The sequence below is a fragment of the Melospiza georgiana genome, chromosome 12, assembly GCF_028018845.1.
Source record: "Melospiza georgiana isolate bMelGeo1 chromosome 12, bMelGeo1.pri, whole genome shotgun sequence".
Lineage (NCBI taxonomy): Eukaryota > Metazoa > Chordata > Aves > Passeriformes > Passerellidae > Melospiza > Melospiza georgiana.
Window position 1 is genome coordinate 2,679,851 of NC_080441.1, and position 13,683 is coordinate 2,693,533.

The 13,683-nt window shown below is 37.4% G+C and overlaps 1 protein-coding gene across 3 annotated transcripts in view; it reads right to left on the bottom strand.

The window, feature by feature from the left end:
* PCDH11X (protocadherin 11 X-linked) overlaps positions 1–13,683 on the bottom strand; it is a 418,629-nt gene that overhangs the window by 329,517 nt on the left and 75,429 nt on the right. The window contains exon 5 of one of the 3 annotated variants that reach the window (XM_058032430.1): positions 9,627–13,513. The exons of the other annotated variants lie outside the window; for them this stretch is intronic. Coding sequence (XP_057888413.1) covers positions 13,508–13,513 — 6 coding nt within the window. The 3' untranslated portion in view covers positions 9,627–13,507. Of the gene's footprint in view, positions 1–9,626; positions 13,514–13,683 lie in introns of those variants that run through there. 3 annotated transcript variants of the gene reach the window in all.

The window sequence follows — 13,683 nt, forward strand, 5'->3', positions numbered from 1 at the left end:
AATCCGAGAGGAACAGGAAGCCTTTAAAAGCATTACCTCAATTTAGGCTCTGTGATAGCAGTAATATGGTGAAATATCCAGTGTTTTCTGAAAGGAGCTCTCTGAGCACGGATTGTCCCAAAGCTCAGCATGACACTGACTCTGCTGTCACCATGATATTTTCTGAAAAATCTCTTTGCCAGGATTTGTCTCCTGAGAAGCTGAGAAGCCTCAGAGGAAAAGAAAAACAATGGTTGTCTGCTGCTGTGGAATGCAACAGGTGCATCTGGGATTGTTTCTAATTAATGGCCAATCACAGTCAGCTGGCTTGGACTCGCTGAGAATCACAAGTTTTTGTTATCATTTCATTCCTTTCTATCCCTTGCTTGCCTTCTGAAATCCTTTCTTCTCTTCTTTTAGTATAGTTTTAATATCATTTATATAATAAAATACTAAATCAGCCTTCTGAAACGTGAAGCCAAGATCCTCATCTCTTCCCTCGTGCTGGGACCCCTGGTAACGCCACCATCCTGTGCCTCCTGGTCCATGACATGGATTTTACCTGGGGAGGCTCTGCTGTCCCAGGTGTCCCTGCCAGTCCCCAGTGCCACGAGAGCCAGCACAGCATTGCTGTGGCTTTGCCTCCAAAGGTGTGCAAGAGGTTTTACAGTGACTTCTGCGAGCCAGAGAGAAATTGGATAAGACGATCCATGTTTACCCCCGAAAGAATTTCCTACCAAGGTCATTGACACACAAATCAATAAAGAAAGAAGGATAAATAAGAGAAACCTGCAGCTGCCTGTTCCAATGAGCACTTTGTCTGTTCCGACCAATAAATTAAGTGCAAACTTATGAGCTTTGTAAGAATGCATAAAAAGCATACATGCTTTGATAAAACCAGTTTGAAGCCTTCTGGAAATGTTGATTTGTATTGTCTGTCTCAACCACAACAAAAGGTTGGATGCATCACAGGAAACAAAATCCTGAGTGCTGGCACTGGTGAACTTTGCAAGAAAAGCAAGTGCTGACACCACCCACTGCCTGAGGACAGCATTTCTCACTTTCTCCTGACTCATGGTTTCCATTCTGCTGGAATGAACCAGGATCCACTGAACCTCCCCACAGCCCCTTTCCTTGCTGTGTTTATACTTTTTATACCAAATAAACCAGCAGAGTGAATGCACTTGGGTCTTTGTCAGCTTATGGCAAAGAGTAAAGCAGGTGAATCAAACTGGTGAAAATGCAGATACAGAAAGGATTTTATGAGGAGGAATTAATGGTAAGAAATAGGGTACTTTTAACACAGCATATCATTTGCATATCAATTTATTCTAGGGAAAAAAGGGGAAATGTATCAGAGGATTTAATCTTTCTCTACACAGTAAAATGTACTAATATTTCAAACAACTTTGAACAACATACATGGAACAAGCACCCTAGCAGTGGAGTCAATGGAGGTGAAAATATCTGAGTACAATACTTTCACTTACTTTGAAAACTCCTCTCTATGTTATCCATCTTTTAATTGCCTCAACTTTCTAACCGAGAGCAATCTGCCTACAGGACTGAAGGTCACGGCTTCAAAATGTTCTCAGCTTTGTGAGCCCTGGTTTTTAAAATTATTTTTGTATTAGATTTCAGAAACCATCTTACTCAGCCTCAGCTATCTAAAAGCCAAGTGTTCACATAGTTACCTCCCACAGGACCCAGAGGAAAGAGAGTTAGAGTGACTCACTGCAGCTTGTGTGAGCTTGAGACAGCTACAGCACTGGTTCTCTGTGTGGTTCCTGCCTTCACCTCCTACAGAAGAAATGAATTCCAACCTGAGTCTTTCATTACAAGAAATATATATATATATATATTTCTGTTACCTTTGCAGTCATTCAAAACGGAAACCATTATCACTTGGAAGAAACCACACTGAATGTCTGTCTTCCACAGGCAGACATTCTGTCCAGAATTCCGTCATCCCCAGTGAACGTGGGGCTGCAGGTGCTCTGCTTTTCCTCTGTGCCCTGCTCTGACAGGAGACACCCAGGCCTGACACACCTCCCCTGATCCCCTCTCAGCATTTCTGCTCTGAATGGGCAAAAGACAATAAAAGGAAGCCAAGAATTGTAACAAGTAAAACATCACCTCAGCACTTCTATTAAAATATTCACAAGATGCCGGTGTGTGAAAGGATCTGGTCTGACCCTTGTTTTGGTGAGATCCCATCCACGAACCCCATGGGCTCAGCCAATGCACTTCTGCCTCTCATTGAGAAAACCCTCAGCCACTCACCCACAGCAAGGTGACAAAATTAATTTTTCTTTCATTTTCTTTGCTGTTTACATGGTAAGGAAGGGGTTTTCCATTCCCACCTATCAATTTTTGCACATCCTCTCACAATATTATGACCATCTGTCCCATGGATTCACCTTTCCTTCTCGCTCTCCTGTTACAGCTGGCCCATGAGGTTCTGAATTTGTCATTTTTGTCTCTGTGAGTCAAGTCCTTGGTTGATCCAGCTGTAAAGATTTAAGCTGGATCAACCAGCCTCTCCCTTTCAGAAACAAAATTGCTATTAAGCCTTTCTGAACCTTTATCTTTTTCTCCCAATCTCAGGCCACAGGATGGCTAGAGGAAAAACAATTACAGAAAAGAAAATCCATACAAAGCTTCCAACCACACACAAGTCCTGGAACACAAACAGGGTAAGCCAATCTTCCACAGCCCCTCTGGAAGGTTATGATACATTCACTTGAGAATTCCCATCACACTACATTTTTTTTTTGGACCAGAAATGAAATATCTCATTCCAGCTCCTCATTCTCCTTCCTAAATAACACCCTAACAAGAAAGCAGTTAAAAATTAACAGCAAACTAATAATCCTATCCTACCTAAACAAAAACCAAACAAAAACCTGACCAGTCATTGACCCATCATAACGAACTAGCACATGCCAAATTTTGCTTCATTGTACCAAATCTGATTTTGTCTCTCATAGAACCCAGTACTTCTGAGATGTATAAATTAAAAGTGACTGGTCAGACACTTTCTCTTCCAGAAATAATTTAAAAACAAACAACAAACAAAATTAGTTCCACTGAAATGAGTTCAAATGCTACAGAATTCATTTGGAATGACAGCTTATACTGATTTACCCATAAGGTTGTGACATCCACTGGTAAATTATAATTTATTAATAGAGCATTTTGTAAATAGACCATTCTGTATTTGAATATGAAATAAATGAGTCTAATTTTTAATTATTTTTTTTTTTTAGATCAGATGAGAAGCAACTGAATTCAAGGTTCATATTTCAGCACAGAGTGTTCTGAACTAAATACCTCCATTACAGATCTACATTCATGACTTGCAGTCTTTAAACCTGCCTGGTGTAAAATAAAGATTAAGTGGCATTTTTCATCAGGACTTGATCTTGATAAAAAGTCCCTTTTGCAGATATATTTGATATTCATTATGTTCCTGTAACAGCCTCAGCATCTCCAGTGTTATCAAACCCCAGCAGAATCTTTTCATCTTAATAATACAAAAGTAGACTTTGTGTTCCCAGCCCTGTTCTCTCAGACTATCAATATAAAAGCTGTGATTGGCACAGGGAGAGGCAAACCAGTTGTGATTAGATCTGAGCTTTGGTTTGGGCTGGTTGCCCAAGGAGAGAAGGTTCTCTCTCTGCTGTGGCCGTGTCTGGCCATTGCGTTTTGCAGACCCTTGGGCTGTTATGTTCAGGAATAAGGGCAGGGTGTGTTCAGGTCACTTCTATCTATGGTTTGATGAATTCCTGCAGTTTAACAGGCAAACACCTTGTGTCTCTCATTTCCAAAGGAAACAACACTAAATGAGTTATTCACTCCCACAAACGAAAATTGCATCTTTGATATTATCCAACCAAACATGTGAGATTTCATCAAAACAGCAGCTGATTTCTACTCTTTTTAATTTTATTTCTACATGATGTCTACTCTAATTATACATGACTTTTGGAAGGTAAATCATTCATCAGTTCCTATAAAAATTTCCCATACTATTTAAAATTATTTTTTTTTTGTCATCAATAGATTTGGGACCTCAGTCATTTATCTCTGAGTTTTAGCATTTTCATTTTCTTTTTAGCATTTGAGATACAGGGAAAGAGTTTATGAATGCAGCTTTACACTGCATTTAAATAGAAAATGTAAAAGAATGTATCATGTGAGTATTCTCAGGAATTTTACTTTTGGGGGTCTGAGGGAGGAAAAATAATATTATTTTATCAGAAATTTTCAACAGTAATTTTGGAGTTTCAATAAAAATAAATAAGGAAAAATAACATGTTAAAAAGAATGTTAATTTCATGAAGTAACAGGAAATGTCTGAAATACATTGAGTTATACACAGCCATTCTACTGCAGAGGCATAAAAATGATCTACAGTCACAAAAAAAGAAAACACATCAATGTGAATTATATCCTGCAAATAATCATTAAAAATATTTGCTCTGCTCTACTTTAAGTTTTTCCTATTTAAATATAAATTAAGTATATCTAATATAATTTTAAATTTTCACGCTTTTGTCCCCTTTTAAAACACAGATATGCTTATTCCTGAAGGGACTGTGGATGGCACAGGGAATAGTTTGAACACAGAACACAGTAACTTACTTTGAAGTATTCTCCACTTTGCCATGGAGAAAGAACAAACCCTTGGAACTTTTGATGTGCAAAAATGGATTGTGCATGAAGATTCTGTCTGTGGGACGTGGACAGATTTCACTCAAGCAGTGAATGCCCTCAGAAAATAAAACTCCAAAGGGGCTTTGTTTTTTTCATGACAAAATTTCAGATTCTCTCATCTATCTCAAGAAAAATTATGTTCTTCACGAGTGAGATTAGTGCAGTTCATTGTGTGAAATTCCACAGTTATCATACCCTCATGTGAATTTAATAAAGCTCAGCCTTAGCAGCTCTTGAACAGCAGCCAAGCGTTTGATTTGTTCTATTTCATTTTATTCATTTAAATGCATCTTGCTCCCATCTGGAATAATGAAAACAAACACTTCGAGGAGTTCTTGTGTTAAAAGGGGGCAATGAAAAGATGGAATATCCCCTTGCAGCCCCGCTCTCCCACCTCTGGCTGTGTGATATCCATTTCAGAGCTGGTGCTGCCATCCCCTAATTCCTCAGTCCTGTAAGAGGATTGTCAGGACAGATGTTGGAGCCCTCGCCCAGCTGAGCACAGCCTGTCTCGGCCCTGCTCGGTGCTCCAAAGCCCAACTGCTGTAACTGATAAACCACGCCTGGGAGCTGAGGGCTGGTAATTGTATATCTTGTATACAGCAAGCATCAAAAAGCCTTTTTTGCCTCCAATTACGTTTTCCTGGTTTAATTGCTCCTGGCAGAATTATTCCTGTCTGCTTTTAATATCCGACCTTTGAGACAAGTTTCTGAAGAGGTTTTGATGTGCTCATTGTGAGTGAAACAATCAAGATTGTGTCGACTTCTCAGGGCTTTCATTACAGCTGGAGGAAATTCAAATAAAAACTCACAACATATCTATAAAATAAAGATGAATACAAAAGTTGATGAGCCATACAAGTGAGCAGCAAACAGTGCACTGGGGGTTCACCCCAAAAATGCACACAAATAGATAAACTATTTACACACAAAGAGATATATTTATTTACTATTTATAAGTAATTTGAAGTCATTGGATATTTATACATGGGGGTAGTGGATAAGACACAACACGTGTGCATAAAGATATTTAAGATTCTGATTTCCACTCAAACACCTCTACATTCTTGAGGATCCTATTGAGGACTCTATATCCTACTCAAATATTTTCTTGAGGAAGTTATTAGAAGTCAACTGAACAAGACCCAGAAAAAACTGATCTGAAAGAAGCCGGTTTTGAGTACCATGATTGGAGTAGGGAATTTCATAAATCCCTTGGATTAATAATCTCCTGAATTATTCTATCATTCTATGATCTTTAAGAATTCTGATGTATGAAATAGATATATATTCTGTGACCCACCAACAAATCCTAAATGGTTCTAATATATTGTTCAAGGTTTATACACTTGGCTCTAATTACCTCGGTTATTACCACAGTGCTGTTGTCAAATGTCAAATTGACACAACACCAAGTACAAGATCTTACAAATATCTGGATTCCTACACAACCCCCCACCACAGTTTCAATAGTTTCATATAAAAATAGGAAAACACAGTAGTAAAAAAATCTTAAATCATCCATTAAAGACAAGAAAACAAGAATCTCACAGTGTTAGACCACACATGTATTATTTCCCAACACAGAAAAACAAAGACAATATTTGATGGACAGGACATGGAGTAACGGGTTAAAATTCGGCCAAAGTGATAATGCACAGAAGTGGTCTTACAATAAACCTGCTGAGGAAAGGGAATGGAACAGGGAAGATCATTTAGCAGAGACTGATTTACAACTTTGGACATATGAATTTTTTAAAATGCATTCATCAAATCCTCCAGCCTCTTGTTTGCAAAATCAGTAGGTTTGATGATTCCCCCATGTGTAAGCAAACACCAATCTGTTTATCCCTGTTTTTTTTTTTTTTAATTAGTCACAATATCCTTTTGCTAGATTAAAAATGTACTTCAGGCTGTTGAAAAATCCATTCAGCCTCATGCTCCTAAACAGCAGGAAATGTCTTTGAAGAGTGGCTTATAAAGAAAACAAGAAAAGTTTTAGGAAATTATCTTATCGTCTTGTTTATGTATATTTCTATATAGGTTTATAAGCTTCTAAAATGTGTGAAATAAGAATAAAAAGGTAAGCATCCAGTGTGTCTAATGAGACACTTCTGAAAAGTATTAGAGGTCTGTATTTGGATAGAGTCACTTACTGCTGTCTGAAGGAAGAAAAACAAGATTTTCTTGCAGGATATTGGGTAAATCCTCCCTTGTTCCCACTCAGGTGTAGAAAGTATTGCAGATCAAGGTGACTCAGCACGGGCTGTGAGCAGGGAACACAGCAGTGCTGATCACTGCTGCTAACAACAACAACAACAACAATAATAATAATAATAATAATAACCACAATATCCCCACACCTTTCCGAGAGGCAGCAGCTCTCGCTGAGCTCTGAGTTCACACGGGTTGGGAGGAACACTCCTTGTACAAATTGCAGCTGTTTGGGCTCCTAACTTTGAAATCAATAGCAATCAAAATCCCAGCAGGCTGGAGAAGTTGTTGCTTCCCTTCTGCTAGGCTTGAGAACATAATCCAATGTTTTCCTCCCCTCTTGAAGTTTTGTTTACAAATAGACTTATTTAAACAGAAAAGCCCTTTTCCACCTTCTATTTGATTCCTTGGTGTGTTGGCTACAGAGAGTTTAATGTTCAACACCTCCAAAAACAGACTTTGGAAAAGAGAAGACAGAAGCTAAGCTAGAAAATACTTAGGCTTTTATAGTGTATAATTTAAAATATCTGTACCTATCTGCTTTAGTTATAATAACTGGGTACTAGCAAGAAAAAACACTTGCTTTTAAATTCATTTTAGTGTGTTTCAAGAACTAAAATGCAACAAAGCTAGAAGACAGTTTATTCTTACACAAAAACTGTAATTTTACATCAGGTAAGTTTAAAAAAAATAAAATCAATATTTTTGTACCATCTTTAGGAATTGAAATAGTTTCTTCTAGTTAAATAGCAAAGAAAACTGTACCATATATTTTTTCCAAGTCTAAGTTCCTTTTTTTCTTCACTTCCAGCTCCAATCACTTTCTTTCTCAAAGAGAGGGAAACAATCTTTAGCAATCTATAAAAATCAATCAATAATACCATAAAGACACCTTACCTTTCAATCCCAATAAATCCCTGACCTGAATCACTTCTCAGCCCAGACGTGAACACACAGCCAAAAGTTCAGATTTGTTCAGAGTTAGCAGCAGAATTCTGCTGCTTTCATCCACAGTGAGTCAACACTGATGCAATTAATAAAATATGTGACTTAAACGTGACTTAAAGCTGCATCTGCAAAGATCTCTGATGTGGCACTCAGGATTTTGATTCAGTTTCTCACCACAATAATAATTATAGACTGAAAAGATCTTCCTTTCCCCTCATCCTTTTCCATCATAACTTCTCTCAAGTCCTGAACAACCTTGGCTGTTCAGACAGTGGCCAAGTCTGGTTGTCAGAAAATCACAATATTTTGAGTAATTTCCAATTACTCAAACACCCTAAACGTTCAAAGGGAAGGATTTTCCAAATTCCAGTCACCTGTTTGAAGTTCATTTGCTTTTCTGAAACACACGTGCCCAAGTGTCTGGAAAAAAACAGAATTTGCCCAGTGTTGGTTTCTTTCTGATACAAGAGAGGGAGGGAAAAATCAGCAGCACATGGATGGTTTAGATCCAGACCTAGGAAATGTATTTTTGTGTGGGAAAAGCTGTAATTGGAGACTTTCACATCACAGCTCAGGAGAAAACAGAGAACAGGAGCAGAGGGCACCTGATCCATCCAACAGCCATGGAATTTCTCCCAGGAAAGGATGAAAACAATGCTGAGGACAACAGAGCAAAATTCAGCTCCTGATCCTTAGCTGGAATTCAGTGATCCAAAAATCAAACCCCATACCTCTGATACCATCATTCAGCTTTTATTGGAAATAAGCTATTTCAGCTTGAATGAACACCTTCCTTGGAAATGAAAACACAGCTGAACTAAACCTATTCAAAAGATTGCAAAAAGTCAATAATGCCCCTGAAAAATTCCTGATATCACACTTAATATCCATCTCTATGCATGTAAATAACTGAATTTGACTTACATGTGTTTACTTATGAAATAAGCAGCAGCTCACAATTTGGAGAAAATACAAATGTGTCATTTTGCCACATTTTCAGTGGTAAAATTTAAGAATAGGAGTCTATTCAGTAGAAAAAAAAAATGTATTTTAGAATACTGAGAGACAGGACAGGAATGAGTAAAATAACCTAGTGAAAGAATCAGAGCACTAAAACTCAGAACTGCACTTTTCATATTTGTATCCTAACCTCCAAATCACCAAGAGTCATTTTCTCACATATTGAGAACCCAGTGCATTCTCAGAAGGAAAGACAAATCTTCCCAAAAATCAAATAATGTGGCAGATTGAAATCCTTAGAGCCTGCCTATCTTTCACAGCAAGAGATATTGGGATGGGCACATCTCTGCAGTTTCAATATTTACTGCCTGGAACCTTTGTTAATTGAATGTGTGATAAATGTGGATAGACACCCTTGTGCTCCCAATATACACAGGCAAACAAAATACAGAGACAAATATAAACACACCCATGTGCATGGAAACATCATTGGAAAAAATGTGACTTTTTCTGCTTAGACTTCTTTGAAAACATTGCAGACAAAAGAAATGTGCTGTTAGAGAGTTTGAGGTTTTCAAAGAGGAATATTCCTTCATATTTCTTCTTGTAAAGCTTACATATGGTAAAGTTATTTAATAATCATAGCTCCTAAACTGTGAAAAATACAGATTATACAGAGAATACAGTCTCTGTAGAGGCTTGGTGGTGAGCATGCATTAAAAAAACAGACCAGAGGTGTATTTAAAAGCAGTGCTTCTCCAGAAGGTACACAAATATCATCTCTATAACAAATATATAATCGTCAAACCAAATTTATTTTAGAAATAGATAAATAAGACATAAAAGGAACAGTGCTCAGTAATTCAATATGAAAGCAAAAATATATATTCAAATCATTTGTTAAAAAGATTTTACAAATAATAGGTAAGACCAGGATACACCATAAATATATGTTTTATGGTAAAATGGGAAATCACCGGAAAAGTGTAACAAAAAAAAACCCTGCAGCATTACAGTTTACGTTAAAAATATAATTCTATTTACATCACAAGCCAGTTTTGTTCCTGACAGCCCCTACTGCCCTTCAGAACTGAACTCAGAAGGATTTGAATCCCCCAAAGTTCCTGCAGTGCCTCGCTTGCTCTCGGGGTGTTTGAGGTCGGGTGGGAGGGAGCTTTGGTAAAGAAATCCACAAAAATTCCAATAATTGGCAACACAGCACTGGCTGCCACGAGCTCACAGCCAGCCCCAGCTGCTGTGCTGGGGGCTGCAAGCTGCCACGGCATCACTCACACCTAAAAGTGGCAATAAATAAAGAAGTTTTCTCTTTCTTCAGCCCCACATTGCACTGGAACCAACCCAAAGCTCTGGGCTTCCCTGCAGACACAGCCTGGCTGCTCTGGAGATGGAGCACCAAAGGGGAATTCCTTGAGGAGTTCAAACTGAGGTGACTGTGGTAATTGCAGTCTGAAATATGATAAATACGTTGAAATTCCAAAGAAAATATAATGAGTTGTCAAGTTCAAAAGTAACATTTGGTCAACTCAGTGATTTTTGCTCATAATTCACTCTGACTTCTAAGGAATCAGAAAAAAAAAAATTCTGTAGGTGAAAACATTTGAGAAACATAGTTGGTTTTGAAGCAAATATATCTAGCTTTGGATACTCAGGATACTAATGTTATTTAAAACAAAAATAATAGAATTTTTTGAAGGGCCTTCATGAGAGAAAAGTGGAGAAATTGATATCCAGCACACACACATATTTGGTAAATAACCATTAGGCTTTCATGTACCCATTCAACCATCAGGAGGAAATGAGCTCTGAACGAGTTTCGTACCAGTCTATGAAAAAAACAACTTTTTAAAAAGTGACATTTAGATGTAAGAAAACAAAAACTGAAACAGACAAAACACATGAAACTGAGCCACTTCAGAGGTTTCTGGCTTTCTCTTAGTGCATTCTCTATGTTCTCATATTTGGAAGGTTCTTATATTTGGCTGGGCTGACTCATGAGAGAACCAGAGGAGGGAGATTACTGATTGGGACCAGTAATTAAACCATGTGATGTACCTTTTATTTCATTTATGCAACTTTTGGACATTTTAAAATCATCCTTTATGCTTTTAGAATTGGTAATTAGTAGACTAGATTGGTAGGACCAGTGCAAAACCAGGAAAAAGAGCCTCAGCTAAGTTAAAAGCAAAGGAACTCAAAATGAAGTATATTCTTCTCTGAAAACACATAACTGGCACATCTGGTACAAGAAAGGTACTTATCAAAGGTTCTCTTCATACTCAATGTAAGAAAGTAGGCACTTCTAGAGGATATGAAGTCCTAAAATCAAAATAACCTGCTACAGCCTATCTATGCGTTGTCACCACTGGAGGAAAAAACTGAGGGCAGCTACATGTTCACTTGAGATGACTAAATTTCATTATTAAAAAAAAAAAAAAAAACCAAACACAAAAAAATCCCAAAAATGTTTGAATGTAAGCATTGAAATTATTTGGTGCTTCTCTTAATCAACCGTTAAGTTTATGTACAGGGGTTTTGTCAAAAGGGAAATCCAACCTAATTCTCGTAAGGAGAGAAATCCAAAGAGACTCAAAGCCAAACCAGAAACTCAAAGCCTGTGCAGCCATTCTGTCTGCCTGACAAGGCACTCTGAATGGGGCCCAAGGGCTGTAACTCAACTATCACTGAATTTTCCCACTGAATTTTGCCATCACCCACCTAGCAAACACCTCCACAAACAACAGGAGCAGAGTGAGGGACCCCAAACAGCACCTCTGGGAGAAATCCCAGCACGAATTTTAAATGGCTGAGCTGTGGCACTGAGTCAATAAATGTCACTGCATGTCTGACCACTGGGAGGGTTTGGGGAACTTGAGTTTGAAGCCTAAATGCTGCAAGGCTGCTAAAAACAGGAAGAGCAAAACTGTCTGACAGGTACATGAAGTTCTTCCCAAGAAAATGATCCCATCATGGGCAATGAAAAGCTCTCCGTAACAGTCATAGATATAATTATGCAATACAATATGCTGAATTACAATACGTACTTCATTATTAATAGAATTTATTTTACAGATCAAATAGCCAAATACACATTGGTTTCTTTTTTAAAGAGCCAGATAGCAAATGTGGAGCAAACTATAGGCAACAATCATGGTAGACATTCTGCAGTCCAAGAACTGAGGCAACGTGATTATTAAGTACAAGCCTATAAATATCTTTACATCAAACATACAGCAATGTGTAAGAATTCCATGTTGTAGTCTAATCCATGAATCATTAATAACTGTTTTCTTTAAAAGAACGTTCTATATACTGTATACATCCCAGTTAAAAGCAGTGTCTGTATTTCATTTCATTCTAGCAAACTAATATTACATGTCTTCATATAAGTGCAGAAAACAGGGTTCTTTATACTCCTTTGCTTCCTAAGAGATTTTGCATTGCATATGAAATTCTAATATTATAGATGATACATATTAAGCATTACTCCCTAAAATGTGAGGCAATATACAAGAACTTGCAACCAACCTTCAAACAAAGCTATGATACTCAAGTTTTATTTTGTAAATGAGCCGTGCTAAATAACAAATGATAATATAAAAAACATCTTTAGTTAAAAAAAAGAAACAGCAAACAAGCCAACCAAAAAAAAACCAAAAAAACAAAACTTTATAGAAGAATAATTGGGGAAGAAAAAGAAACAACAGTAGGCCATTTACCCCCATGTGCTGGCTAACAGTGAAAAATTATGTCCACTATTTCCTATTTTATTACACTGAAAACCAAGCCACTGGATTTATGACTTTCTTTTTAAATAAAAACACTTTAAAAGGTTAAATGTTTGGCACCTGTTAAATAGACATTATCTAGACTTCAGCAAGCAAAATGAAAATTAAATTTTCCTTTTAAAAGTTATGTGAGTGCTTTCCAGTTATTTAAAAGGTGACCATTTATTACAAAATGTTGTGGATAAGAAAGCAGGAAGTGCTAGTTTTTCACTACTACTATTGTGCCTAAAAAATGAGAAAGCAGTGACTTGATCATTTCTATTTATGATCCATAGCAGCAATATCATCATTAAAAATATTATGGATACATATAAATACCATTTAACTCTTAATATGTATAATGGTGCTATAAGTGACAACAACTCAGTTGTTTTCATTTTAAATGCAGGGAGTATAAAGAACTTTACATTCTCTTTTTAACATATGAATAAAATTTATTGCTCCCTTTTATAATATCCATAGAAACAAAATTCCTAATTGTTTCAACTAAAATAAATAAGGAAAAAAACTAAATCTGGGACAAGAAGATGATTACAAGCAAAATAAATTTACCATAATCACCAACCGTGAAAGAAGGATGGGTCACATTACTTTTGTTTTCTTAGCAAAACTACGTTATAGAACACTATAGCACAACGTACTAAAATTTCTTTGTCTTTTTCCTTTTAAAAAAATCCTTGCCCTTGATACCTTTCAGTAGGGCAGCTTGAACAGTTCATGGTCACTTCCAAACCCCTCTGGAGATGAGTCGATAAATTTCTTCGGCAACCAGAGCCAGGACAAAGGGCTTTCTCGTGCTATTTCCTTGTTCCCATGTTTGCTGGCTTAACATCATTGAGTACACGTACGACTTCAGTACATAACATCAGCTGGGATGGCCTTCAGAGCTGGCAAACAGAGAAACAGCATGAGAAAAGCCCTTTCCTGCAGCATTCGCACCACAAATTGTCACGTTCGCTTCCAAATTTCTACCGAACCTCGAGCGCGGCGCGGCCTGAGGCGCTCTAAGCAACCAACCCCTCCTGGGGTGCCTGTGCTCTACACACAGAGCACGAAT